At 45.1% G+C, this 27,937-nt stretch overlaps 1 protein-coding gene across 1 annotated transcript; it reads right to left on the bottom strand.

Annotated features, from left to right (window-relative positions):
• Nucleotides 1–8,110: 8,110 nt before the first annotated feature.
• Defb103b (defensin beta 103B) lies at nt 8,111–9,259 on the bottom strand. Its single transcript, XM_010622513.2, has 2 exons — nt 9,104–9,259; nt 8,111–8,306 (listed from the first exon to the last, which is right to left on the bottom strand). Exons 1-2 carry the CDS (start codon nt 9,231–9,233, stop codon nt 8,161–8,163), a joined length of 276 nt encoding a protein of 91 aa, XP_010620815.1. The 5' UTR covers nt 9,234–9,259; the 3' UTR covers nt 8,111–8,160.
• Nucleotides 9,260–27,937: the final 18,678 nt, after the last annotated feature.

The following is a 27,937-nucleotide window of genomic DNA, read 5'->3' as shown; positions in this document are numbered from 1 at the left end:
AGGACAGAAAGAAGACAGGCTGTGGCTGCTGCTTGCTGCTCACTGCCTTCTTCCTGCCATGCTGCAGAATGTGATGCCCATTTACTATGCCAACTATGGACTGAAATCTCTACAACTGAGCTGGAATAAGCCTTTCCTCCTTTAGCCTTGGGTGTTGAGTATTTTGTCTCAGTCATACAAAAAGTACCTGGGACACACATCATTAGCTTATACATATTATAATGAAATTTAAGGAAAACTTGGTACAACTCAGCTTTGTCATTCCATTTGAAATAATCATTGAGCTAAGGTCTCCACTGAATGGTGAGTGCACGAAGGAATAAAAAGCTCAGTACCCATTGAGAGCTTCTGTCCAAGGAGAGGACTACTATCCACCCGCCTGTGAACAAGGTGTCACTGAGCAAGAAGCAGTGCTTACAGGAAAATGAGCAGTTGTGAAACACAGAGGATGGAGAGGTGGCAGCCTCTGGCTCTGGGTGGTGGGGGGGACTTGGAGCTGGGGCTGAGGAGGAAGCAGCCTGCACAGGGCAGGTGCAAGGAGGATGGAATGGAAAGAGAGCAATCCGTGTATTGGGAAAGCACCTAGACTATCAGAAGAAGATCTAGGGGCAAAGGGGACCAATGCTCATAAACTCAGAAGCACACTGAAGGCCAGCCATGGTGGCCCCGGTCACCGTGTGGAGAGATTAGAGCTGACCCCTGGATTCAGATACTGGTCTGTGTGTCTCAAACTGCAAGACCACCACAGTTACTAAAAGGCAAGATATTTTTGTTTTGTTTTCAGCAAAACGGTTTAATCTGATTTGGTTTTACAGGTTGTTATTCAGGGTGAAGATTCTGGTTCCACATCGGTCAAGGAGGGCTCTTGGCTTCTTCACTGTTATCTACAGCACTTGGTTAGAGGCAGGCCACAGGAGCTGATCTGTGCCTGGTGTCTGCCACACTCGAATGTGCATGAACCTCCCTTTCTGTAGCAAGTGAAAGGATCACTTACAGCTTTAGTAGAATCTAAAAGAAAAACATAAAAAGCAAAGGTAACCGAGTTGAATACCTGAAACACCATTTCAGAAAAGACACAACCCCATGCAGTTTGGCCTTATGTTTACACTAGTATGTTTCATTATCAAGTCTGGAGTTTGTTCCGCCAGCACAAAGCAACATGACTCAAGGATTATTTGTACCCAATTATCGACATAGCCTGACGTTGCTACTTTGCAGGAGGTATTTGTTCTCTTAGAATCAGGGTGTGAAGGCTCTGATCCATGCCATGTAGCTCAGGTGAGACAGGAGCTCTCCAAGGCCGCCTGACCAGAGGAAGTTACCTGTCCGTGGCCCCACTCCTGGATGCACAGGCCAGCAGTTGCAACATTGAAATGGTCAGCAGTGACTGATGTTAACTTTTTGTTTTCCTGCTCATTTCATTCATCAGTTATCTGACCTGGGGCGGGAACAAAAAGAATGCAGCTCCAAACAAAGAAGTTGTTTCATGAGAATTTAGTGTGTGTGTAACTCACTTACGAAAACCCTTAATAAACCGTTTCTCATACGTCGTGTGTGGTTAGTGGCATGGCTCCTTCTTGCATCCCCACCCCCATTTGTCTTGCTCCATTGCTGGTGTTGTTCTAAGTGTTGGCACCATGCAGTTTCCGGTGTCTCTGCCAGCCTCGGAACACTGAGGCCACAGGTGAAGCTGACAAAAGGAGGCTTCTCCCACGTAAGTTCATCTGATTCATGATCTCAGGCTGCAGCCTCGCATCTTCCTTCTGTCTCTCTCCACCCCATCCTCCCTTCCTCTTCCTCTTCCACTTACTCATTCCTTTAATTCTATCTCTGTAATGTCAAGGATTAGATAAAGTTCAGACCTGCAGTCAGGGAAGCCGCCCGCGCAGTGAGACCAGGAGAGCTCTGCGTCACGTGTGTCCACGGGACGACCTCTGCAAAGTCCAAGGGACAAGCCTGTTCCCAAGTCTAGGCTGGGCCTGACTGTGCTCTGGGATTCTCTCAGGAACCAAGACCCGGCCCTTTGGGGATTATAAGATCATACTCTGCACTTCTTCGTCTAGGTAGAACTAAAATTTCCAGCTTTTATTTAAAATATACACAAAAAGCTGGAACTAGAGGTTCCATTTGACCCAGCCATCCCCGTGCTGGGTATCTTTCCAAAAGAACTAAAAGAATCATATCACAGTGATGTATGCACACCCATGTTTATAGCAGCACAGTTTGTAATAGCTAAAACTTGGAAACAGCCCATTTGCCCACCAGTTGGAAACTGGATAAAGATGATGTGGTTTTTCTATAAAATGGAATATTACTCAGCCATAAAGAACAAGAAATTAGATTCATTCACAGGAAAATGAATACATATTGAGGATATACTCCTAAGTGAAATAAATAAGTCACACAAGTGTAAATCCCAAATAGTTTCTCTGGTGTGAATAAACTGTAATAATACATAAGATCCTAATGAGATAACTGACATTGTGAAATGGGAAGAAAGGAGCTAAAGGTGTAGGGAAGGTGGGATGGGTTGGGGAAGGGTAATAAGAGAAAAGAAAAAAATGTGAGAAAATGAAAAGATGGAAATAAAGTGTTTGTAAATGGGGAGGAGAGGAGGGGGTGAAGGGAGGACAGGGACAAGGGGAAAAAATGAGAGCCAAGACCTGTTGTGTAAAGGTACAAGATCCCAGTAATGAATGTAACTGTACTGTATCCCTAAAATGTACCAATAAACTCAATTTTAAAATTTTAAAAAAATATATACACAAAAAGAAAGAAAGACAGTCACTGCAGATTTTAGCCAGAGCGCTGCCTTGGAGGAGGAGAAGGAAGAGGCAGGAGTAAGGCCTGCAGCTTGGCCGAGAGGCAGTTTTGAGTTGTAGGAAGTGGTGTGTGCTTCTATGAAGTGCAACAGATTCAGTCTAAAAATATGCTCAGATGACAGCGGGAGAGAGAGAGACAAAGGAGGGAGAGCAGAGCTGATAATGCAGAAGAAGGCAGAGTGGGACGTGGAGAAGACAGAGGGAGAAGGACGAGGAAGAAAAATGTGACTGAGACTTGGAGAAGATAGGAGAGGGAATGAGGGAGAGGGAGGAGAGAGAGGAGGAGGAGGAGGGAGGGAGAGATTCTCCCTCGTCTCCATGGTGAACAGTCTTATCCCCTAGCTGTCCTGGAAGCGTGAGCAGGAACACCAAGAATAGGGTGAAGGTGACGCACAGGACCCTCACGACTGATAGCTGGTGATCTTCTCAAGCAGAGACCGGGGAGGGAGCAGAGCCAGGTCCCCTTCTACAGGCCCAGGGCCTGGGGAGGCTGGCCTGGCTGCCTGGAGCACCCACCTGGGTAGCGGGAAAAGGCTACTGGCAGGGATGGCTGCTGGAGCAACGACAGTGACCTGAAGCCTGCAGGGAGAGGAGGAGAAGGCCTGGGACCCCACACCTTTCCCTCTCCAGAACAGCCCCAGAACCCTCATTCGTGCCTGGGCTGAGCTCCAGGACAGCCCCAGTGCTCAGGCAACAAAATGCCAGGAAATGCGCAGGCCAAGTACGGGCCGCTGAGCCAGGCAGGGAGTGCCTGAGAGGTCCCTGGGGCTCCCCCGGGGGGCTCAGCGTGGAAATGAAACATGGACAGCAGCGTGCAGCAGCGAAGTGCTGCTCCCACATGAGCTTCGGATAGTCAAGGGCGACTTTAAAATTACATTTTGTCTCTTACCGAAGCCACAGCCATTGAATGCGCCGATAGGAGTTTTGTGTCAACAAATCATGAAGGAATTTTCGCTTTTACTAGGCCTCCACATTTTTCTGGAAACAGCAGAAGAAATGTCGAAATTCCACTGTATAAGTAACAATTTAAAATTCAATTTGGTGTTACATGAAACTGATCTTTAAACAGTTAAATCTTTTAATAATTTCTTCACAGAAAATTTCGAACTCTGGCTACATTACGATTTATGTTTCAAAATTATCTTGACAACAACACTTCTTGTAAAGTACTCTTTACCTCTGACCAGGGCATCAGCGGATCTTTGTAAAAAAAAACAAAAATGCCTCTCCAATTGTAGATGTTGGTGATGTAACAGATGAATTTGCAATCCTATTACTAAAGTATTATTTAGTCTGCTAAAATTATGACACCAAATGTATCCTTTTACCATTTGAAAGCTTATGTTATTTTTCTATAACTGTTATCCTTTTTACATTTTATAAATTATATATATGTATATTTTTTTTTTTAAGAAAAAGCTTATCTCTCACTGCCTCTAACACTGATTTTAGCTTTGCAAATTCACTAGCCAGCCCTCTCACGGCTGCTGTTATATGTGATATTATTCATCTGCAAACTTCCAGGAAGAGCGGTCCAGTTTCACCGGGGGCGGGGAGGGGTGCTCCTCCAAGCGCTGAGACCCGTCCAAGGTCATCTCAAGGTCAAGTGGCAGCTAGGTTATCACCAAGGAAACCAGCCTGTCTTCCAAGTTCTCCTTACTGTCTTCCCTTCTGCAGCCATGTTGTGATGACTTTGCCCCTCTATTCCCCCACCTCAGAGCTGGAGCACCACTCCGCAAACGCCAGCCTCCTCTGGTGCTGCTGCCATCCTTCCTGGCCTCCAGAAAACTGCAGGATCTAGAACATGGGTGACTTTGTAAGGGACAGGGACGTGGCTGCTCACGACTGCCACCTTGTGGTAGTTCCTTGCCCAAGGCACCGTCTGCTTGCCGGAAGCCAGTATCTGAGAATTATATTTTTCTCCTTAGTGAACCCCGTGAGAGCTATAAAGTTTTTATAGATCCTCTCAAAATCAGCTTTTATTTTTAAAAACTTTATTGGTGCCTATTTTATTTATTTGCTTCTATCTTGTCTATTTACTTTAACTTTTTTTCTAGTTTCTAGCATTTTGTATTTTCCTATTTTGTATTATAGAAATATCTGTTGCTATAAAATTTCCTCTCAGCACGGTTGTAGCTGTATTGCTATAAATTTGGCAATCCTGTTTCCCTTTTTGATCACTTCAAAATATTTTCTGATTTCTCCTGTGATTTATTCTTGAACAATTAAAAGCAAGCTGACTTCTAAATAATTGGGAATTTTTTCAAGATGTCTTTCTATCAATATGTTGTAAATCCCACTGTGACTAGATAGTATATTCTGTGTGGTTTTAAATTGTTTGGGGTGCTTTGAAACTTGCCTTATAGTAAGGACTGTGCTGAGTGACACAGTAATGCATTCCACCATTCTGGGTGGAGTACTCTATAAATTTCAAAAGGTCCCATTGAGTGGTACTGGTGTCCAAGTCATCCTTAAGTTCTCTGGTTTTTGTCTGATCATTCTATTCGTGACTATGACAGAGTGCTGAGTATCCACTTGTAGTCATCAATTTTTCCATTCTCTCATTTTTACTGTTTTTCTTTTAGAAGTTTGAAATTCTGTTAGTAGGCACACACAGGCTTAGTACTGATTTGTGTTCTTGGTGACTTAAGCATTTTCCATTAGGAAACATAACCCCCTGCTATCCCTGGTAGTATTCTTTGTCCTGAAGCCTGCTTTGATCTACACTCTGATGGCTGATACAGTCCATTCTGTGGCCCCTATGCATGTGCACCAATTCCTGACTTAGTCTTCTCATCTTTGCCCTCCCTCATCCTCACGGTCGATGAACACAGTGGGGCTCGTAGGCGGCCTGCACTGGGCCTTGGCTTTTCCTGGCCTGACTTCTCTGCCTCTGCGGAATGTGGACAGCGAGCTCCATTCTGGCCTGCAGAGCCGAACTCTCATGAATAGTTTTTCTTATTGCCAGAATGTTTCAGTGCTGGTGAGGAATTCCTTTAGTTTTCCTCGTTGTTATTGTCAGAAAACGTTGTTCCCATCACTTCTGAAATGCAGTTTTGTGGGTATGGAATTTCAGGTCCTCGCAGCGGCTCACGTAGACGCTGCACAGCTTGCTCTGTTCTCCCTTCCGTTCTCTGTGGGATGTGTCTTTTCCCGGCCTGTTTTGGGCGTGTTTCTTTGTATCACTGATAGGTTCGATGTGGTTTTGAGTCTATTCTGTTGGATTACTTCAGATCCTAAATGTGTGTGTTTAGAGCCTCATCAAATTTGGAAAACAAATCACCATTGTTTCCTCTGCTGTTTCTCCCTCCCACGACTTTCTCACTTACACACACACACACACACACGTGACACTGATTGAGGTTTCTGTCACTGTGGGTTTATGTTAGTCCTTTTTGTCTCTCTTTGCCTTATTTGTTCTGTTTTTGGAGTACTGACACAGATGGAGGCTTGTAGATCTGTTCTCCTTTCATGTCATACACTATGAATACAATTCAGCATTTATTTTTCATACCCAAAAGTCTCATTTCATTCTTTGTATCTTTCATCTCTCTCCTCACTGTGAACAGTTTTTCCTTTCAGCCTTGGACAATTTATAAAGCTGGTGATTGCTCCTTTGTATCCCTTTTGGCTAACTCTAGTGTCTCCCAACACCAGGTCTGTTTTACTGTGTGACTTTTCTCCTGATTATCACCACATTCCCTGCTTCTCCCCCTGTGATAGGCTTTGATTGGATTTAGTTCCCCAAAAAGCCTAATTTAGCATGTGATGGATTTTCCCTCAGAGAAAGACAGGCTTTATTCCAGTTCACATTCAAGTTTTGTGCAGGCCACTTTGATCCTTTGAAGAAAGATTTGCAAAGCCTCGGTAGAGTGCTGCAGACAGTTTTCCATGGACCCCAGTGGCAGCGTTGCTGATGTGCTTCCTTTCCAAAGAGTGAGGGCTTTGTTTTGCTGGTGGGGATGCACGCTCAGCCTGTCTGTGCTCCTGCACCTGACTTCCAACCTCTTCTGGGGTTTTGTTTCTCTCCCGCCTTATGATGTCATCTTACCCTACGTGCACTAGCTCAGCACTGAGGCCAAGATCGATGCCTGCTCCCAACCCCAAGGTCCTCAGTAGCTCTGCTCCTCCCACGCTGCCCCTGTCCCAGGAATTCTGTCCTGTGAACCTGGTGGCCCCTGCTGTCTGGTCTCCATCCCTTCCCCTCTGCGGCATTGCTGGTTGTGTGAATTCTGCTCCCTGTGCCTTGGCCGTGGGCAGGGGCAGTCATAAGCCTAGCTGCTTTTCCTCCCTTCTCTCTGCAGCCCCGGTCTTGCACTGTTGCCTGATGAGTGAAAGCAACCATTTCACATCTTCCACCTAGTTCCGTCCCTAGGCCCCGTGGGAGGGCAGTTCCCTGAGCAGTAAACTTTGGTGATGGGAGATGAGGTGCAGCTCTTATGTGGGGTTCTTCGCTGTCTTCTTCCTGCGAGCTCAGTTACGCTGCCTTTCGTCCGTGTCCCTTTGCCCGAGGCCTGGTGTCAGAGAGCACAGACCCCACCCCACTGCCCAGCTGACCGGCGTGCGCACAGATGCGGAACGCTCCGGCCGGCAAGCGCCTGCGGAGCAGCACACAGGCGACAAGGCAAGGTCCTTGCTCGTCAGCCTCCTGCAGCCAGATGTGGAGATTGGCAGTGTGCGGAGACCAAGCGAGATCTGGGGTGGAGGACTCAAGTGGAAACCACATCAGAGGGAGGGCGGCTCATCCTGGAAAACCAGCTGTGTCTCAGGAGGAGACTCTGAGACAGCCCCGGGTGGGGGTAGGTTAAATATTAGAGACAAAACGGGAGGGCTGAGTGTACGGCAACTGTGAGACCAACAGAGCAGAAGCACAGGAGAGGGACACGCCAAGTGGGTGTTTGAGGCAGAATCAGGATCCATTTCTCCGAGGAGTGAAGAGTTCAGAAGGATTTGCGAGGCCCTGAGGGGTGCGCTGAAGTCCTGGAGATAGATCTGAAGAGCTGAAGGCCTCAGAAGGAGCAAGGGCACAGTAACAGGAGGCAGAGGAGTGTTTCAGGAGAACAGGAGGCTGGTGAGAAGTTACAAAGATGAGACGGATCCTGGCAACCTTTGCAAGATGAGCCCAGGCACTGTGCAGATTCCCAGAGAGATTCTGCTTCCTCTGACCAGAAGGGGAGTAATTCGTGGAGTCTTTTCGGTAACAGCTACCACAAGAGCCAGGATTTCTTTTTTTAACTAAGTTTTTATTTTCTTGAAAAAAATATTTAATTCACTTTTATTTTATACACCTTAAGAAAGCATCTCCCCACTGTACATGTCCGTCGTGTTTCCAGAGCATTTATTTCTTTCTTCGGCAGCATTTCCGGCCCTTGAGGGAGCAGTGGCCTATCTGGGTCTCCCGGGGAAGGCAGGTCAGCGCAGCGCAGCGGCCGCCTCTCACTCTGCAAAAGTATCTCTGCACTGCGTTTATGAGCCCTCCTTCACCTGCAGGGAGAAAGCGACACATGAGGACATTTTGGAAATAGTACACGGGCTTTGAAACTCCTCGAATAACTCGTGTATGGTGTTTCTTTTATAATTGTATCTGCTACTTTCTTCTTTGGTAAAAAAAAAAAAAAATCAAGAAAACAGTCAAGGTACTGTGAGCAGCCTTGAGGCTCGGTCTCGGTACAGCTCAGTTGTGCACCACGGGACCTGGAAAGCCAGGGATCCTGGGGCCTCTCGAGTGGTCCTGCCAAGCCCAGCTAACCACTAAACTTAGGAAAATGGACCTGTGCCTCTGTTATCAGGACGAATCAGTCTGTCCTGTCGGAATTAAAATTCCGTATCGCTTTTTTCATGTCTTTCTTAGTTGTCCCATGAACAGGTAAGTGAAGAGACAGCTTTTGTGAGATATTTAGAATGGGACAGAAAGGGCCAAGAAACCCACCTGAAGGTGATTGAGGATTCTCGTCAGGAAGAAAAGTAAATAAAGTGACGGCAGCTTTACCAGGCGCCCCCGCCCACCCACAGCCCCATCTGCATCCACAGCAGACCGGAGCAGGACACAGAGAAGCCCTTGCAGTGCGGTCCACCCTTGGCTTCGTTTCCTCTAAACTCCCAAAGAAAGGACAGGGACAGGGGCCGGGGACTGGGCTCAGTGGTTCTGCCACCTGTCTCGCAAACACAAGCTTCTGAGTTCGATCCCATCGCCACACACACACACACAAAAGCATTGAACTGCGAGGAGGTGCACCACCCGACAACCCTCTCCGCCGTCTATCACTCCCCAGCCGTCTCACCTGGAGCAGGCACCACGAACAGGAAGAGCAGCGCAAACAGGAGCTGATGGAGCCTCATAGCCGGCAGCTGAGCGTCACAGCAAATGCACCGCTCAGGGCGCTGGCACAGCCTTATAAAGTGCCGAGCCATGGCTGCGATTCCTGTAATATCACAGCGATGACAGCACGCAGCTTCCTGCTGTGTCACCCAGTGTCTGTCCACAGTGGGCACGCCCCTGTCCAGCAGCCGGCGGCAAACCGGAGAGTGTGGTTCTGTGCGCTCCAGCACCAGCGGCTGCTTGCCGGGCCTGGCTCAGGACACACACAGAGCTGCTCTTGTATTTTAACCTTTCTGCCTCTTCCCAAAAACCTGGGGGCATCTGAGACCCTCCTGGGAAACAAATCATTCGGGAACTGGACAGGTCAGAATGAGGGACTGGAAATGGCTATAGGCTAGGGAGGAAAAAGGGACAATGGTCTAGGCAGACATTCAGCGTTTAAGGACGTCTCCGTTTAATGACTGTCCGGACTTACAACCGATCTTCTTTTTGTACAGTTCTTTGTATCTGGTTTAGAGAGCCTTGGTGTCTTTTTTGTACAGTGTACTTTGTTTATACAGTGCTGTAATTTTTGCTGCATGCACTGCACGGTACAGTGCTGTAGTTTCATATTCTGTAATACATTACAGTATGGTATGTAAAAATTATGCAAATAAAAGCAGACTCATCAAGTTGGAGTTTGCCTTGGCCATTTCTTTGCCCTTAATATTATAATGTACATGTTATATACAATTCCACATTTAGCGACCAGTTTATTTAGAGACCTAGTCACAGAAATGGAAATTCATCCTCATTAAGCAAGGGATTTCTGCACCGAATAGCCCTTCCTTGCCTGGGGTCCTTGGCCTACGGAGAGGAGCCATAGTTTGAGTGAAACACATATATTTTGAGACTGTCTGAAAGCTACCCAAACTTAAGAATGAAGATGTTAGATGTTTGGGTTTTTTCCTAACGTCACAGAAAAAGCACTCTGTGATGACCTATTTCCTGAACTGGCATCTCCTCCTCATGATCTCTCCACACTCTGCAGCACACAGGGGCTTTGGGGGGGCTAGGCCTCCTGTCATGTTCTTGACTCATGAGCTTTCAAGGAAGTCAAGATTCAGGTGAAATTCAGTGTTTAAAACACAAATTGTGTTTTCAAAACTACTAGACTTAAATGTTAAGGAGACTGATCAGTGGGTTCTATTGGTTGATTGACTACTCAGCCAGAAATGACACTTTTTTTTTCATACCAGGGATTGAATTCAGGTCCGGGAACTAAAGGGACCATAACGCTGCCTGGCCGAAGGATTGTGTAGATGCAACCGTAACAAATCCACTGAGACTCTGGGTGTGTAACTTCTAGGGCTGTTTTCAGGGTACTGGACCCCCAGTGGGTTCAGCAAGCAGTGAACACATCCTGGAGCTTGGAAGCCAGCTCATGAGCTCAGTGTGGGTGGGGGAGTGATGGGCGAGGTGAGAAGCCAGGAGTCTTGGTTTCTTTTCTCAAGTAGCCCCAGGTGGGTTGAGGCAGGTGGGCAGCGGGGACTGGAGATGTAGCTCAGTGGTAAGGCACTTGCCCAGCAGGCAGAAGGTTCAATGTTCAGTACAAAAAAAAAAGAGAAAGAAAGAAAGAAAAACCTGAAAAACAAGCATGTATCAGGCAGATGCTAATCAAGTGTCACGGTAAGGGTTCAAGCCCAGGGCTGCTGCATTGTGCCAAAAGGTGAGTCATGCTGAAGAAGGCGTGAGGGCTTAGCTCTGCATATTTAAGAAGACTGTGGAGCTGCAGACACTTTCATCTTTTAAAAATAGATCTAAAATTTCATCTTTGGTTCAGAACCGAAGACAGACAGAGAGATTTTTAATGGAGGAGGGCGGTGAGTATGGGGGTGGAGTGGGCGTTGCCTTTGCAGCCTGCCAGCCTTCTGCAGAGTACAGGAGAGACTCAGGCGGGGCTGGGTGTGGCAGAGAATGAAACCAGCTCCTAGCACAGGGTGCAGGGCCAGCCTCCACTGTCACAGCACTGGAGAAGACTCATTTTTCCACATGAAAAAAAAAAAAAACCTCCACTGGTGAATCTTTGGTTTACATGTGTTCTTCTGAGAGGCTTTTTGGAGGCAGCTCCACACTTCATAAGATGCTCTTTGGGAATGAAATGTACTTTACACTGTCGGTGCATCAGAAGCTACCGCTGGCACTCTGCTCTGTGCACGGTGCTTCCTGCAGTCCTGGGGATGTGCATCTCCTGGGGACGTTGAGCTGTGACTGGGAGAAGATAAAAGTGTCTTCCCCTTACCTTTTCACAGCAAGTGGGGGGGCAAGCACAGGCTTTACTTCCCCAGGTGACTGAGCTGCCTGTCTCCACCACACTATAGGTGTGGACTGATGCAGTACGTCATCTTCAGGCAGCGCATTTTCTTGGCATTTCTGCAGCTAGCCAGCAGGAACACACACTGAGGGGCTTCTTGTAGATCCTGCTGGATTTTGAAGATTGTATTTGATATTGTGCTCCACCTGCTGTATGAAGGGGGGATTGATAGAAAGGCAAGGAGAACGTGTGCAAAAGGACGGAACTAATCACAATGACCCTGCCTTGCCGTGAGTCAGAGAGCTCCAGATGTGTCAGCGGTGATGCAGCAGCCAGTGGACAGACAAGCACGGTCTCCGGGAGAGGATCTAGAAGTGGGGAGCGCAGGACGAGGTTAGAAAGCAGTGAATTGTCTCCTCTGGCCCAAGGGCAGCGCGCATTTTTCGGACAGGTCTGCATTCGATTTGACAGACAAGTGGAGGACACGATTTCATGAAAACCAGGGTAGCATTTAAACTACCCAGTATTCCAGCCCTGCCAACTGGTCCTTATGTAAAGACTAAAGAGGAGGCCTGAGAAAGATGCGCAATGTTAACCCGATGAGCCTGGTGGTTAATTCTTCACAAAGCCTTCGTGCTTTATGGACGTTTATGCAGTCTACACGTAAATGTCCGTCAGTATCTCGGGGGCTTGAGCGCTGTGGGACAGGCTGCTGACACCCAGGGACACCATGGTTCCCAGCCATTCTGCCTGCTGTGGCTCTCAGAGCAGCTCAAGGTAATCTGAAAGGAAGTGTCCTCTGCCCAGGACTGTGAAGATTCGGATTCAACCATGGCTCAGCTGCAGCCGAGCCTCCTACACTACTGTTTCGAGGCCGCTTTTCTCAAGAGCAAAGTAGTGGAAATGTGAGATGACGCTCAACGCCCCCCCCGACCTCTCTCGTGTGCGAGGTTCTCCAGGCCTGGTGTGGTCTTGCTGCAGCTGCTCCTGTCCTGCCCTGGACGCTACTGCAGCCTGATTCCGAGCCTCCCCCACCACTGTTGATGAAAATCTATCTCCTGAATCAGCGCTGCTTCTCTTTTTGGATTTGCATAACTTGGTGATATTGTTTTCAAGTAAGAGAGTGGGTAAGTTAAAGAGCGTTCAAGAAAAGATGAAGAAAATATGTACAGGGCACTGAAAACCAGTGTTTTCTGTTTGGCTCCTGATGGCCAGTCTGTGTATGCGCTCACGGTTAAAAGGCAGGTAAGGGGCATCCAAGGAAGGGAGCAGCTGGAAAGGTCTCTGGGAATAAATATGCACACAGCAGCCTCCATGAGCACTCTGCAGCTGTGCACCCCACACTGCCCACGGTGGAAGGCACAGACCCCACTGGCTGGGTCTGCAGTACACATCCTCCTGAGGCCACAAGGTGCACACCCAGGCTGGGCAGGGCAGGAGGAGCCCTGCTCTGGACACCTGGGCTCCCTGGCTGTTAGTCAGGACCTGGTGCTCCGTTTTCATGGAAATAGACGGGAGCAGGGGCAAGCTCTCTGCAGCCAAGTCTCCGTATCTCAGACACCTCCTGGAGTGTCTGGCTTTCCCTGGCTCTTGCTTCTCTGCGCTCACATTTGAGGGATTCTCCTTCCTGAGACTTGTCTCTACACCTTGGCACCCACGACTTGAAACCATGCATCACTGCCCACCTTCCTCTCACTCTTCTGCTGGCTCTTTATTTGGAAATAACCCTTCCTTCTCAGACCACTACCTCACCCTCTCCTTTCATCCATTGCGAAGAGCCCAAAACTTGTTCTTCTGATGGCTGCTTTTGATTCTTCGTGAACCTTTCCTTCTATACCCAAATCAACTACAAGAATTTAACCTCATAAAAATGATGATGAGAAGGGTTTTACTCCCTTTCCCTTCTTTTTCCTCTTCCTCCTCACCATGTTTTCTATGCCAGACACTGCCAAGCAATTTGCATGCCTACATTTTATCCGAATCACACAATAGGTGAGTACAGCGGACAGAGGTTAACTTCCTGAGCTTCACAGAGGAGGCGAGGGCTTAGAGGTGGTAACGTGCCCCATGCGCTAAGCTCAGCGTGAAGTTCTTACTCCCGTCCCTCTTCTTGGTTCACACAGCCCCTCTTCAGATGCTTCCATCCCATCTCTAGTCTGGGCCGCTCTCTCCCAACCTTCCTGGATGACGATTATGTCTCCTTGAGCGTTGTTACGACTCGCCACCTTGACGACATCCAGCGTGTGTCGCATTTGCCTCAGCTTGTGATACAATCCTTCCTCTTTTTGTAAACATCGCCCCCACTTCCCAAATGGCTTGGGGATGGAGGCTGGAAATTAGAATATTTTTATCACTAATTAAGCTTATTGGTACATTTTAGATATACATAATGATCACCTTCACTGTATGGAATTTATGTCTGTATATGATTGATATATCTTAATTTTTATTTTTTCACATTTCCCTCCCCTCACTTCTATCCTTCTTTTCTCTTATTTACAAGTGCATTGTTTCCATTTTATCCTTCTTTCCTCATTTTTCCCTTTCTTTCCTTCTCTCTCCTCCCTCTTTTGTGCCCCTTCCCATTTGAACATTTTCTTCCTATTTCACAATACCTATTTATACATTTTGTTCCTTATTTACACTTTCAGGTTTTACACCAGAGAAACAATATGATATTTACACATAAGTATCTATTTATGGCCTCTAGGTGAAACCATTTAGCTATAAATCCTCCTTTATCATTGAATAATACTTCATTGTATAAAAAAACTTCTTTATCATTTAATCAGTTGATGGCATTTGGGTTGTTTCTACGATCTAGCTATTACAAATTGTGCCACTGTAAACATGGGTGTGCATATATCACTGTGGTATGAAGCTTTTAATTCATTTGGGAAGATACCAAGAAGAGCAATAGCTGGGTCAAATGGAACTGCTAGTCCTTATTCTTTGAGAAATCTCCACACTGATTTCCACAATGGTTGTACCAGTCTACACTCCCACCAGCAGTGGGAGCATTTGTTATTGGTTGATTTCTTGAAAACAGCTTTTCTTTCAGGAGTGTTATGGAATCTCAGAGTTGTTTTAATTTGTATCTCTCGAATGACCAATGATGTTAATATTTTTTTTCATATGTTTAATCACTATTTTTACTTCTTAATCTGAGAAGTATATACTCAACTCAGATGCCTATTTTATATTGGGTCTTTAAATTTGGGGAGGTTGGTTTTTCAGTTCTTTATATTCTAGATATCAGTCTTTTGTGTGAGGAAAAGCTGAAATTTTTTTTCTCACTTGGTTGTCTCTTTATTCTGCAGTGATTTCTTCTGCTGTTCAAAAGCTTTTTAATAAGATGAGATCCCAGTTGTTCATTCTTTGTAATATTTCCTGTGCAATCAGGGTTTTGTTCATAAAATCTTTGCCAACACCTATGTCTGTAAGAGTCCTACCTATTCTATCTTGAAGCAGACTTAGTGTTTTTGTTTCAACCTTTAGTTTCATCCATTTTGATTTTAATTTAGTTCAAGGTGAGAGATATAGGTCTAGTTTTAACCTTTGGCAGGTAGAAAACACTTCATAAAGTCCAACAACCATTCACAATAAAAACCCTACAGAAAATTGGATAAAAGCCATCTATCACAAACCAATAGCCAACATCATACTAAATGGTTAAACTCAGAAAGCTTTTACTCAAAAATCAGGAACAAGACAAGGATGTCAACTATCACCACTCTTATCAATATAGTTCTGGAAACATTAGCAGAGCAATTAGACAAGAGACTGAGTGAAAGAAATAAGGATAGGAAAGGGAGAAGTTAAATTATCATTATATATTGCTATCATTACTTCAGATGACATGTTACTCTACATGGAAGACCCCAAAACCTCCACCAAAAGACTTCTGGATTTAATACCAAATTCAGTAGCATAGCTGGATGCCAGGTCAACACCCAAAAATCAATAATATTCCTAAACACAAATAACAATCTTACTGAGACAGAAATGAGGGAAACCACACCTTTCCCAATAGCATAAAAAAGAGAAATAAGTAGGAATCAATCTAACAAAGAAAGTAAAAGATCTTTACATTGAAAACTACAGTAGCCCAAAGAAGGAAATTAAAGAGGGTATCAGAGAATGGAAAGATACACCTTGCTCTTGGGTATGAAGAACCAATATAGTAAAAATGGCCATACTCCCAAAATTTCTATACAAATTTAAAGCCATCCCAATCAAAATACCATTAGCACACCTCACAGAATTAGAGAAATCATTCCTAAAATTCATTTGGAAACAGAAGAGATCTAGAATAGCAAAAACAACTCTGGTCAATAAAGGTAAGGCAGGGGTATCACAATCCCTGACTTAAAATTAAACTACACAGCTACTGTGATAAAAACAGTATGGTGCTGGCTAAAGAGCAGACCTGAGGATCATTGGGCCAGAGCAGAAGATGCAGAAACAACTCCAAACACACCCAGCTACCTTAGGATGGACCCAAACAACTGAAGAAAGATAGCCTCTTCAATAAGTGGTGCTGAAAAAATTAGATTCTTTTTGACTTTTCTCTTTTCCAAATTGCTCCAATGCACTCGTTGAATCCAGTCAATTATTCTTACACAATGGTTTGCATAATCTGCAAAGACCAGTCTGAGCACAATACCCAGTCTTCAGGGCCTCTGATCTCCATCATCCTGGTCTAGCGTGAGACGTTCCCACTCTGCATTTCCACAGGGCTTAACTTGCATCACAGTTGGAACTTCTGACTGATTCCATAATGAATGTCATGTGCTACTGTGAATATTTGCCACAAGTTTTATACATGGCATCTTTTTTTTCCATTTGTTTCCTTATGCTAATATGAAGGTAAATATCCAAGACCTCTATCTTCATTCTGAATTATAGAAAATATTTTTCTTCTAGGACACCGAGAACAGTTGTAATAAAAAAGAGTAACTAGATCAGTAATTGAGAGACTGCACATTCCCAATGACAGCAGAATAAAAACAGAATGGTTTGAGAGGCACAGCCATCTACATGACAGAATGAAAAGCTGACATAATGGCTGGTCACAAGCAAAGGAGCTAGAACTGAGATAGGAAGACTGCCAGGCTCTGCCATGGGACAGTGCCGATGCTGGTGCCACTCATAGAATTAAAGTGATGAGGACCCTCAGGTGGTGACAGCAGCTGAGATCTGGCAAAAGACAAGGCCCGGGTTTGTCACCTTTCAGCGGGCTCAGACAAGTTCTGAATGCGAAGTCTTGGCAGTGATGTGTGTGCCACACACCTTTCCCCCAGTCTCTGAAATCACACTCCACTAGATCAGGGGGCTGACTCTCCCAGCCCCTTGGGGTGAAACCAAGAGCAAGAGAGGACTACTAAAAATTCAGATGAAGCCATGCTAAGGACTTCCGGCAGCAACAGAGTCACTCCAAGTAGAGTGAAGTGCACAGTGCCATCTTTCTGTGTACTGCTAAACTCTAATCAGACCCTGTGAGTGCATTTCACATCCAGGCCAGGGAAAACTCTGCTTACAGCAGCATCTGCTACTGTTTATGCAGCTTTCTGGCTGCGTGCAGGCTGAGAGTTGCAAGGTGTAGGTGGCTGTTACAAAACTATCACGAGGTCAACACAGCAATGGCCTGGGAACTAGGGCAGGGGAAATGATATGTCCAAGGGCAAGAAGTGGGGCTTGAGGGATGGTTTTTAATGACTTCTGCCATATCATTTAATCAGAACAGATGGCGAAAGTGAACCTACGGGCCCTGCCTCAGTAGGCAGTGAGGAACTATCAAATGCCTTCTGTAGGGTGGTTGGCCTCACTGGAGATACCATCATACCTGCCCCTGCACTTGAAGCTTAATGCATTTTTCTGACAGCAAAGGGAATAAAATAAGTATTGTAAACCAGTATTTTAAGAATAAGGGAACGGAGGCCAAGAGAAGTGAAAGAACTTTTTGTTCTTTGAATCTGGAACCTGGCTCATCTATCCCACGGGTTATTATGCTAAATATCCAATCCATCCCTTGAGATCATCAGAATTACAATTCTGTGGTATGTCTATCTTTTCGCCAAAAGTGGTGGGGCTGTGGTTTCTGAGAAGGTGAATGACCGTATGTGAAGGAGAATGAATGAAGCAGGATTTGGGGGACTGAACCCATGTGTCATGTCGTCTGCTAGACCGGACCTGAGTCCTCACCCTGTTGGGCAAATTCTCAGCTACCCCTTATGCAAATGTTCTTCACGGAGGCAGCAGGAGAAGTTCAACCAAAAAATCGATTTGACGCCTTTATCTCAATCCTCATTTCCACATTCCTCAAAGGGTCTTATGATTGATCGTACCTACTAGTAACCAGCAAACCTGTTCTACGAAGAGCTAGTTAGGAAATATCTTTAGGTTTATCTGGCCATGTGATTTCCACAGATATAGTGCAAAAGGTAGCCATAAACAATACATAAACAAGTGGCCAAGACCTGGTTTCAATAAAACTTTATTTACAAAAACAGGTAGTGGTTTGATTTAGCCAGGGGCTGTAGCTTGTGGATTCCTGGCATGCATTCATGAGACAGTGGAGGCCAAGCCTTCTCTAGCATGGCCCTGGAGACCCTGGCCTTTTGATGAGCATGCTTTGGTGTGAGGAGCTTCTTTGGCTCGTGGGCCAGCCATACTGATTCTTACCCAATGACTACGATTGGGCAGAAGGGGTGGGCTGCTATTTCTGAGCCTAGGTAATAAAAAGAATTGGATTCAATTTGGGTTTTGGTGTTTTTGTTTTTCCTCAATGAGTTTATTGGTACATTTTAGGTATACAGTACAGTTCCATTGATCATTGGGATCTTGTACCTTTACATGACAGGTCTTGGTTCTCATTTTTTCCCCTTCTCCCTGCCCTCCCTTCACCCTCTTCTCTCCTTCAATTTCTTGTTCTCTCACTTTCTCAGATGCCTGAAGAAACCTCACTGCCATGCTCTGAGCTCCCTGTGGAGAGGCCCACTTGAAAGGACCCTTTGGGAGGCTGCTAGCCTTTACCAGTGACCAACTGAGATTCTCAATCTAGCATCCCACAAGAAACACTGCCACAATAGCCACGTGAGTAAGTGGCTCCTTCTCTGCGGATTCCTGGTGGAACTGCAGCTCTGGTCGTGACTGGGATGCAACTTCATGGCAGGAGCTCCCAGCCAGACCATTCCCGGTATCCACAACCCACAGGAAGCATGAGATAACCCATGTTTATTGTTTCCTGCACTAAGCTTTGGGCTGGTTTGTTATGCAGCAGATGATAATATACATAGTGGGGTGTTGTACACACAACACTCTGTAAGAACTCTGGAGAACTGTCTCCCAGTCCCATCTTTTTGACAAATTTGCTGTGTGAATTTAGCTGCTAAATCAGTCTGAGGCCTCAGTTTCCTCATTTTCCTAGAAAGGGGAGGGAGATCATGGAATTTTGGTGCAATCACAAGTCTTCACAGTTCCCAAGGGAGTCAACCTGATTCCTGCACCTACACCAGACAGATTAATTAGAAACTCATGGGCAAAATATCACAAATCAACCTATTTCTGTATTTATTACTGACATCTAAAGGACTACAGATTTTGCATAAAAATCTAGATTTCTGGATTCTTCAGAAAAATATGATGAACTGAGTAGAGGGGCCAGGTTTCTACGATAAACTCATGTTTACTAAAAGTCTCTCTCCTCCTTCCATAACCCTAGAGCTCTCCAGTCAACTGCTGCGTCCCAGTTCCTCATTCTCTCTCACTAGCCACTTAAATGCTTGTTTTAACTTTGAGACCTTCCTTAAAATGGGAAAACAAAATGTTCTTTTACCATCTGGTTTACCTTGGTTCCAAGACAGTAGTGGATGTGGGCTCACTGTGCCCCGTGTGAAAGCTGCTATTACGATAACGCAGGGACCCGGGCTCCCAGCTCCCAGCCCGGGCCCGAGGCCCATTCGGTTTGTTGGCTGCACCCGGTTATTCGTCCCCTCTCACCCCACATCGCTCTTCCCGACTCCAGAAAGCTCCTGTCCCCAGCTCTCGCAGGTCCTCACTGCCCCTCCTCGCAGTGTGATTTACTTTCTGAAATCGCCGCTATGAACCCCTGATTTCTGTTCCCCTTTTCTCCCCTTTCATCTTCCTTCCTCCTCACCATCCCCGCTACAGTCGCATTGCGTACGTCTCCCCATTATCCACGTGTTTGCACTAGGCTTCCCCTTCTTTGGGGTGCTGTGAGTTGTCAGACTGTGAAAAGTACAGTCTGTGCAGTATTAGTGTGGAAACATACACGCCTATATGTTTACTTTGCCAAGGCTTAACATTTGTGTGGAGGGAATATTTGCGTTTTGTCATAAGCATTTCACAAGGTAAGGTTTGGTAGCTCTGGCCCCCCAGGGGCAGGTGTGGTCCAGGCACACACGCATTCGGTTCACACTCGGTTCACAGCACATGTTCCCTCCTACTCACGAAGCTACTTACTGACTTCCGGGTAACAACCTGCAAAACCTGAGAACCATGAAAAGTCCAGAAGTTCTCGCAGAGCACGCTTAGGAAGAATAACTTGATGATGCCTGGGTCCCGGTCCTCCTAGGGCTGATATTTGAGGACCCTGGGTCTGCAAGTGCCCACACTGCTATTAACACTGCGCCTCACTGGAGAAGTCGGGGCCCTGGGATGGCTGCAGCAGGGCTCACGGCTGTGGGACTGGTTCCTTGAGTCTTCCTGATTGCCTGAGCTGTGTCCAGCTGACTCCTGCATATACACAAGAGTCATTAACTGGACACTCCCAGGTGAAATCACCGTTTGATATTGATTTTTAACTTTGAAATGACCAAAATTTTCGCATAAAGGCCTATATATATGTCTTGCTCCTTCTGGCAGATGTGATGATTCAAAGTGCTTCTTCCTGAACTTTTGCAAGACAGTGGTGCTCAGTATCACGGCTGACCTGCCTAGTGCGCTGACCCGCGGGTTCTGTTGAGTCTCACTGTCCTGATTCTCTTGCTGTGGGCCTCTTCCCTGGAGACACATGGAGGAGAGCTCCGATCACATTTTCTTTATCCGTTCATCTGTTGATGAACATATAGGCCTCTTCCAACCTTTAGTCATTATAAACTGTGCTGCTACAAACAACCCAGCTGTTCCCCTTGTAGGCATCTCCCTGAAACCACTGAATATATCATATTATAGTGACACACAGTTATGCACTGTGGTTTTGATTTGTATTTCTTTGATAATTAGCAGTGTTGCACAAACCTGTTGGATATTTGTATATTTTCTGTGGAGAAATGTCCCTTTGCCTATATTTTTAAATTTTGCTTGTTCACTTTTGTTTTCCTGTTCAGTTGTGTGAATTGCTTAGTTTGTCAGCTATGTGGCTTGCAAATGTTTTCCTCATTCTGTAAGTTGCTTTTTTCATGTTATTGATTATTTCCTGCACAGATCGACTCATTTATTTTTCCTTTTTCTTCCTGTGCCTTTGGTGTCATAGCCAAAGAATCATTGTCAGCACCAACACTAAGGAGTTTCCCCCTATTCTCGGGCTTTGTGCTTTCAGCTCTCACATTTTAGTCATAACTTTGTGTTGATTATTCATGGCTAATGAAAGGTAAGTGTTGAATTCCTTCTGTACGTGTGGGTATGTGATCTTCCTAATGCAATTCATGAAAGAGACTTTCCTTTCCCTATGATGTGTTCTTAGCACATTTGCTGATGATTACTGAACAGATATGTGTGGGTTTATTTCTGGAGTTTCCAGTCTTTTGCATTGATCTATGCTTCTGTTTTCATGCCAATACCCTATGTTTTCATTACTACAGCCTTTTAACATGCTTTGACATTGATAGTGTAATGTCTTCAGCTTTATTATTCTTTCATTGCTTCAGTTATTTAGGATTTGGATTAGTTTCATGTGAATTTGAGGATTTATTTCCTATTTCTGTGGAAATGTTATGGAACTTTATAGAGATTTTATTGAATCTGTATATCATACTGGGTTCTATGGAGATTTTAACAATATGGTATTATAATCTGCACAAACAGGGTATCTTTCCATTTATTTGTCTCACAAGCTTTTTCATCAATGTTTAATCATTTTTACACCCTTTTACCCACTTGTATAAAGTGATTTTGAAGTATATCTTTAAATGCCATGGCTAATTTAATGTGATTATTTTCTTAATGTGCTTTTAGGATAATTTTTAAATGCAATTGACCTTCTCTGCATTAATCATACATATTACAACTAACTTTACTAAATTCACACATTGGTTTTTGGCTATAGCTCTTAGGATCTCCTATATAGTCAATCACCTCATTTGCAAACAGAAAATAGTTTACATTGCCCCTTGTGATTTAAATGACTTATATTCCTTTTCATTACTTAATCATCCTGGGTAGGACTTCCAGGGCTACACTGACTAGGAGGTGAGAATGAGCATTCTTGTCTGGTTTCTTCTCTCAGGATAAAAATGTTCAGCTTTTCACAACAACACAGTATCAGCTATGTGATCTTTGTTGTGTTGAGGTATCTATCTTCTCTACTGAATTTGGTAAAATGTCTTTATGGAGAAAGGAGGTTGAAATCTATCAGTTGGTTTTTCCATATCTGTTGAGGGCTTCTAAGATTTTTATACTTTATTCTGCTTGTGAGGAAATTTTCACTGATTGATTTATATATGTTGAACTATTGTTGCATCTCAGAAATAAATAAATACCTCTTGATCATGGTGGTTGATTAGTTCTGCATGCTGTCGGGTTCATGCATTTAAATTTTAATGAGAAGTTGTTCATTCATGTTGATCAAGGATTCCGGACTATCCTTTTCTTACATTGTCTTTATCTGACTTTGGTTACAGGATAACGTTGGCCTCTTAAATGAGTTTGGAAGCATACCCCTTTTTTCAGTTTTTTTTAAGAACTTAAGAGTGACTATAATTCTCCTGTAAATGTTTGATAGAATGCACGTAATGAAACTATCTGCTTTTAAGTTTTCTTTGTTGGGAGATTATTGTTTATCACTCACTAAGTCTCTATTGGTATGTTCAGATTTTCTATTTCTTGATCTAGTCTGGGCACATGGTATGAGTCTAGGAATTTGTCCTTTTTTTCTAGGTTATCCGCTTTTTGGGAGTGTAATTCTTCATATTAGTTTCATACGATCCTTTGTGTTTTGGAGGCACTGATGGTAATACCTTTTCTCTCATTTCTGATTTTATTTATTTGAATCTTCCATTCTTCCATTGGTTAGTTTGGTAAAACTTTAGTCAGTTTCATTCATCTTTTCAAAAAACAAATTCTTATGTTTGTTGATCTTTCCTATTGTTTCTGCAGACTCTATTTCATCCATTTCTGGTTTTTCTTTATTACTTTTCTCCTGCTGACTTTGAGCTTAATTTTCTTTGTCTAATTTTTAAAAATGTAAAATAAGGCTGCTTCTTTGGGATTTGTTTCTTAATGCTATAAATTTCTTTCCTACTACTCCTTCTCTCCCGTTCCATAAGTTTTGATATATTGCTTCTATTTTCATCTGTCTAGAGAATTTTAAAAACTTTTTTGACCTATTGGTTATTCCAGAATATTGTTTAATTTCCATATAGTGTAAAGTTTTTACTGTGTTATAATTTCCAGTTTCATACCATTGCAGCTGGAAAAATATAATATAATTTTAATACTGAATTGTTGAGAGCTTTTGTGATTCCCCATGGGGTCTATCTTCGGGTTTGGAGAAGAGCGTGTATCTTATGCTTTTGAATGAGGTGTTCTACACATGTCTGCTAGGTCTAGTTGGTCTACACTGCTGCTCATGTCTGTCTTTTATTGGTTTTTTATCTGAATGGTCTATACAGTGTTGAAAGTGGAGCACTGAGTGCTCCCAAAATTATAGAAATGCTGTATATCTCTCCTTTCAGTTTTGCTAAAATTTGCTTTATATATGTACAGTTGTTATGTCTTCTTGAGGAATTAACCCGTTTATCATTACAGTTACCTTCTGCTCCTCTTGTTTTTATTTAAGACCCACATGAGTATAGCTACCTCTGTTCCTTCTTGGTCACCATTCGCATGGAACATCTTTTTCCATTCCTCCTCCTTCAGCCTTGTGAATCTCTCACAGGCAACATGGAGTTGAACCTTGCATGCTTATCTCCTTAGCCCCTCTATGTCTTTTGCTTGGAAGATTTAATCCGTTTACATTCTCTATATTATTGATAGCAAAGGACACTTCACTATCATTTCGTTAACCATTGTCTTATCTTTTGCAGCTTCTTTGTGATGTGGTCTGAATGTGTCCTCCACAGTTTGTGTGTTGGAAACTTGATCCCTGTGCAGCAACGTTGGGAGGTTAGCAGGCCACAGAGGGCTTCACTCATGAATGGATGGACTGTGGGAGTGGTTCCTCACAGGGGGTGAGTCCTGCCACCTCTGGCTTTCTTTCTCTTGCCTCCTATTTTTTCTTCCACCATGGGATGTGGGATGATGCAGTAAGAAGACCCTGGCTGGTTGTTCACCCTGGACCTAGAGTTTCCAGGTTCCAGAAAGATGAGTCAAATACATTTCTGCTCATATAAACTACCCAGTCTGTTCATTGTGTTAGAGCAGAACAAACTGAAGTAAGATAATTTGCTTATAAAATTAAAGTCCTGTTTTTCCTCCTTCTAATGGTCAGATCTCTGAGTACACTGAACAATATCACATCACAGAGTATTTACTTATTAATAGTTGCTCAATCTTGGCACTAGACATCTTTAAACCAGGTTATGAGCCCTTCAGGGCATTTTGTGCCTCAACAAGTCACATACGTATTTCAGTTCTTATCCGAAAGATTCGGAATGTTTTTCTGGAGGTGGAAAGTTATGGAAGTGAAACTCTACATCCCTCCACTCCTCTTTGAAGCTTGGTCTGTGTCTCACATGAGCACAGGCTCTCAGATGCTGTGGGGATTCCTGTCTGCTGTGGACACAAAATCTTCACAGGGGAAAACATTTTATTTGCTCTGTTTTGAAAGTTTGAACTTCCTCTGTTCACATTTTCTCATCTTCCCCAGAACAATATAATCATTTAATTAGATCCTGACTGAAAGAATCCAGCTTCAACACCTCCTGAGATCCAAAGAGAGGATGACAATGTGCCTAATTTTCCCAGCAGACCTGAAGTGGGGTGGGAGAGAAACAGAGGCTGCTTTGTGGAATGAGAGGCTTGTAACACACAGGGAAGTGAGAAGCATCTTGGTAACCAAGATCTCCTCCCTCACTGTGGGGAAAGATCAGACAACTCTGAACATCAAGCACCTGCCTTGGGGAGTGGTGCAGATATTCTTCTAACAGGTTAGGGGTAAGGCGTAAGCAGGTGTGCTAGCGCCGGCGAGCATGCATGAAGAAGGCCCCTAGCGTCGTCCACCCACTGGCCTGACGCTCTCTGCAGTGAGGTGTCCCCCTGTTGCTCTCAGGGCTGCTCCACCCTGTCCAGTTGAAAGTGGGGGTGGGAAAACAGAGGGGAACCTCTGAGTGCTGGTAGCTGTGGGGTTCCCAGGAGTCGGTAGGGGGAACAAGCCATCAAATGGCAGAGGAAGATGCTTTGGGGAGCAGGACAGAGGCTGGAACAAGTAAAACCCACAGGGGATGAAGCCTTCTTAAAGAGATTAAGCAGACATTTTCCCTTTAAACTCTGGGGAAATCATAAATGTGCTTGACTTTAATTTGTGCTCTCCTCTGCACAAAGGCAGAGAAACTGCAGAGAGCATTCTCTTTACTCCTGGGTGGTCCAGGACATGAGTGGTAAGGACTTCTGGCACATGAGGAAAGAGGGAGAGTGGTCACTGTCCTCCGTAACCTGCTGCAGAGGGGCTATCACCTTCTGCACACAGGCGACCACAGCAGAAGGCCACAGCCACGGCACAACTGCAGCTCGTGGCTCAGGAGGAAGCCTGACCCTCCGTCAGGTGCTGTTCTCAGCTCCAGTTACACAATCATTGCACTGAGCTGTCTTAATAAAAACAGGCCAGGACCCACACCACACAGTCAGATCCCTGCAGGGGACCTTGGCATCTTAGTAATTTTAAAAGCTGCGGAAAAGGGATTAAGAACCCAGGGTTAGAGGAAGTCAATTCCTCATGGGTGAGGACACTAGACACAAAGCCTCACACACATTGGCAGGAAGCACCTTCACAGCTTCGGCTCCTCCCAGCAACACAATGACAGCAACAGTGAAACGGGAAGCTTTTCTCGTTCCTTTGTTTGTGCTCACCTGTGACATGCACCACACCCACCACAGAGCAGCACACCTGGACATTCAGTCCCATGAGTCATCAGGATTTGCGTCAGCTGGATGGATGCAGGTGGATCCAGGAAGCCCTGAGCTGGCTCAGTCAGTGGCATCCTCCTGCTGGGAAAGCATCAAACCCAGCTCTGTCTCATGGGAGAAATTTGCTGGATTCCCAGGTCGCCCTTATGTCTTTCGGCCCAGTCATGCTGAATCGGTGGCGTTTTCGTAACCTGGAGTGGGGGTACGTGGCTCTTGTGAAAGGAACCAGAGACAGTCTTTTCTCAGAGGAAGCCGGCAGAGACACTACAGGAGGCAAAAATTCAGATGGAACTAGAAGAAACTCAGAATAGCGAAAGAAACCCTGGGTGACAAGAGCAAAGTTTGAGGCATCTCAATCCTGAACTTGAATTTATATTACAAGGCTACAGGAATAAAACCAGCGTTGTAATGGCACAAAAACAGACGTGTGGATCGATGGAATGGAACAGGGAATGCAGGAATGATGCCGAGCACATTCAACTACCTGACCTTTGACAAAGGGGCCAAAAGCACACACTGGAGCAAACACCCTCTTTAGTAGCTGTCACTGGGGAAACTGGCGCAGGCATAAGATTGGATCTGGACCCACGTCTCTCACCATGCACTAAACTAAAATAGAAATGGACTAAAGAAATACATGTTAAAACAGAAACACTTACGCTACAGGAGCATAAAATAGGGTAAGACTCTAAGTCACGGGTGTAGGCAAGACTTTTGGAACAGAACTCTGACTGCATAGCGAATGTTACCAAGAATCAACAAGTGAGACCACATCAAATTCATGGGCTTCATACAACAAAAGAGACAACCAACAGAGTGAAAAGAAAATCTACAGAATGGGAGAGGTATTTTGCCAGCTATCTTCAGACAGAGGCTAATATATAAAGATCTCAGAAAATTAGGCCCCAAAGTAAAAGACTCAGGCAAAACATAGACACCTCACAGAATAACAATGCCCAATAGATACATGAAGAGAAGTTCGATATTGCTGGCCACTGGCGAAAGGCCACTTAAAACAGTGCTGAGATTCTGTCTTAGCCCAGCTACTCAAGAAATCAAAAAATAACAAATGCTAGTGAGGCTGCGGGGGAAACAGAGCCTTCTATGTTGTTGGCGGGCGTGTAACCTAGTTCAGGCACCACAGAAAGCAGTGCGGGGGTTCCTCAAAAAGTTAAAACTAGAAATTCCATTTGACGCAGCTGTTCTCCTTCTAAGGTTCTTCCAGATAGAGTTAAAGACATCCTACTACAGTGACACGCGTACCCATGGTTACAGCAGCACAATGTACAATGGCTAAGTTGTGGAAGGGGCCGATGTGTCCATCCACTGATAAACAGATAAAGAAAACGCGGTGCTTATGCACAGCAGAGCACTGCTCTGCCATAAAGGAGGATAAACCCGAGCCACTGACAGGAAAATGGATGCAGCTTCACACTTAACATAAGTGAAATAAATCAGACACACGTGCACAAATATGACAGTTTCTCTTCAGAGTAAGGACAAAATGAAAGACAGCAGGAAGTAGGAAGGTAGCTCGGTAGATGGGCGGTGGGTGCAATGAACAAAGGGGACTGGGCTGTGTCGTACACATGCACCGACTCACAAAAGAAGCGCAAACGTCCTGTGCTGTGCATATGGGGAGAGGGAGAGGAACGGAAGAGCCGCGGACTGCAGGAGCTCAGCTCGGAACGTCCCTTTGTACTATAACTTGTACTAACAAATAGACCAACAGCAGCACAACCCGCTTCGGGACTTCTCCGGCTTAAAGGGTTCCCTTCCGCGCACGCACCACCCCCCTTTGGGGAGCCTGAGAGCCGACTGTGGCTCCCTGCCCCCCACCGCTGGGCCCCTGCTGTCCTCCCCACATCCGGGTGGGGCCGGTCTCACCGCGCCCCGTCCGGATTCCGCCCCTGGGCTGGCTCTTCCCCTCCAGGCTTCACCACCGCCTTCCTTCTTCCTGCTTCCCTCCCTCCTTTATGCTTCTCTCCACAAGCATAAGGTACACATGGAGCCTTCTTTCAAGAAACAATTCTGCAAGCCTGGCATGGTGGCACACGCCTGTAATCCCAACACTTGGGAGGCTGAGGCAGGAGGATCGCTGTGAGTTTGAGACCAGCCTGGGCTACATAGTGAGTTCTAGGTCAGTCTCAACTACGCAGTGAGACCCTGTCTCAAAAAACCAAAAAAAAAAAAACAAAA

This window comes from Fukomys damarensis, unplaced genomic scaffold (assembly GCF_012274545.1).
Source record: "Fukomys damarensis isolate Sample0158 unplaced genomic scaffold, DMR_v1.0_HiC HiC_scaffold_18, whole genome shotgun sequence".
NCBI classification, from domain to species: Eukaryota; Metazoa; Chordata; class Mammalia; order Rodentia; family Bathyergidae; genus Fukomys; species Fukomys damarensis.
Note: the sequence above shows the minus strand (reverse complement) of the source record. Positions and strands in the feature narration are given on the sequence as shown.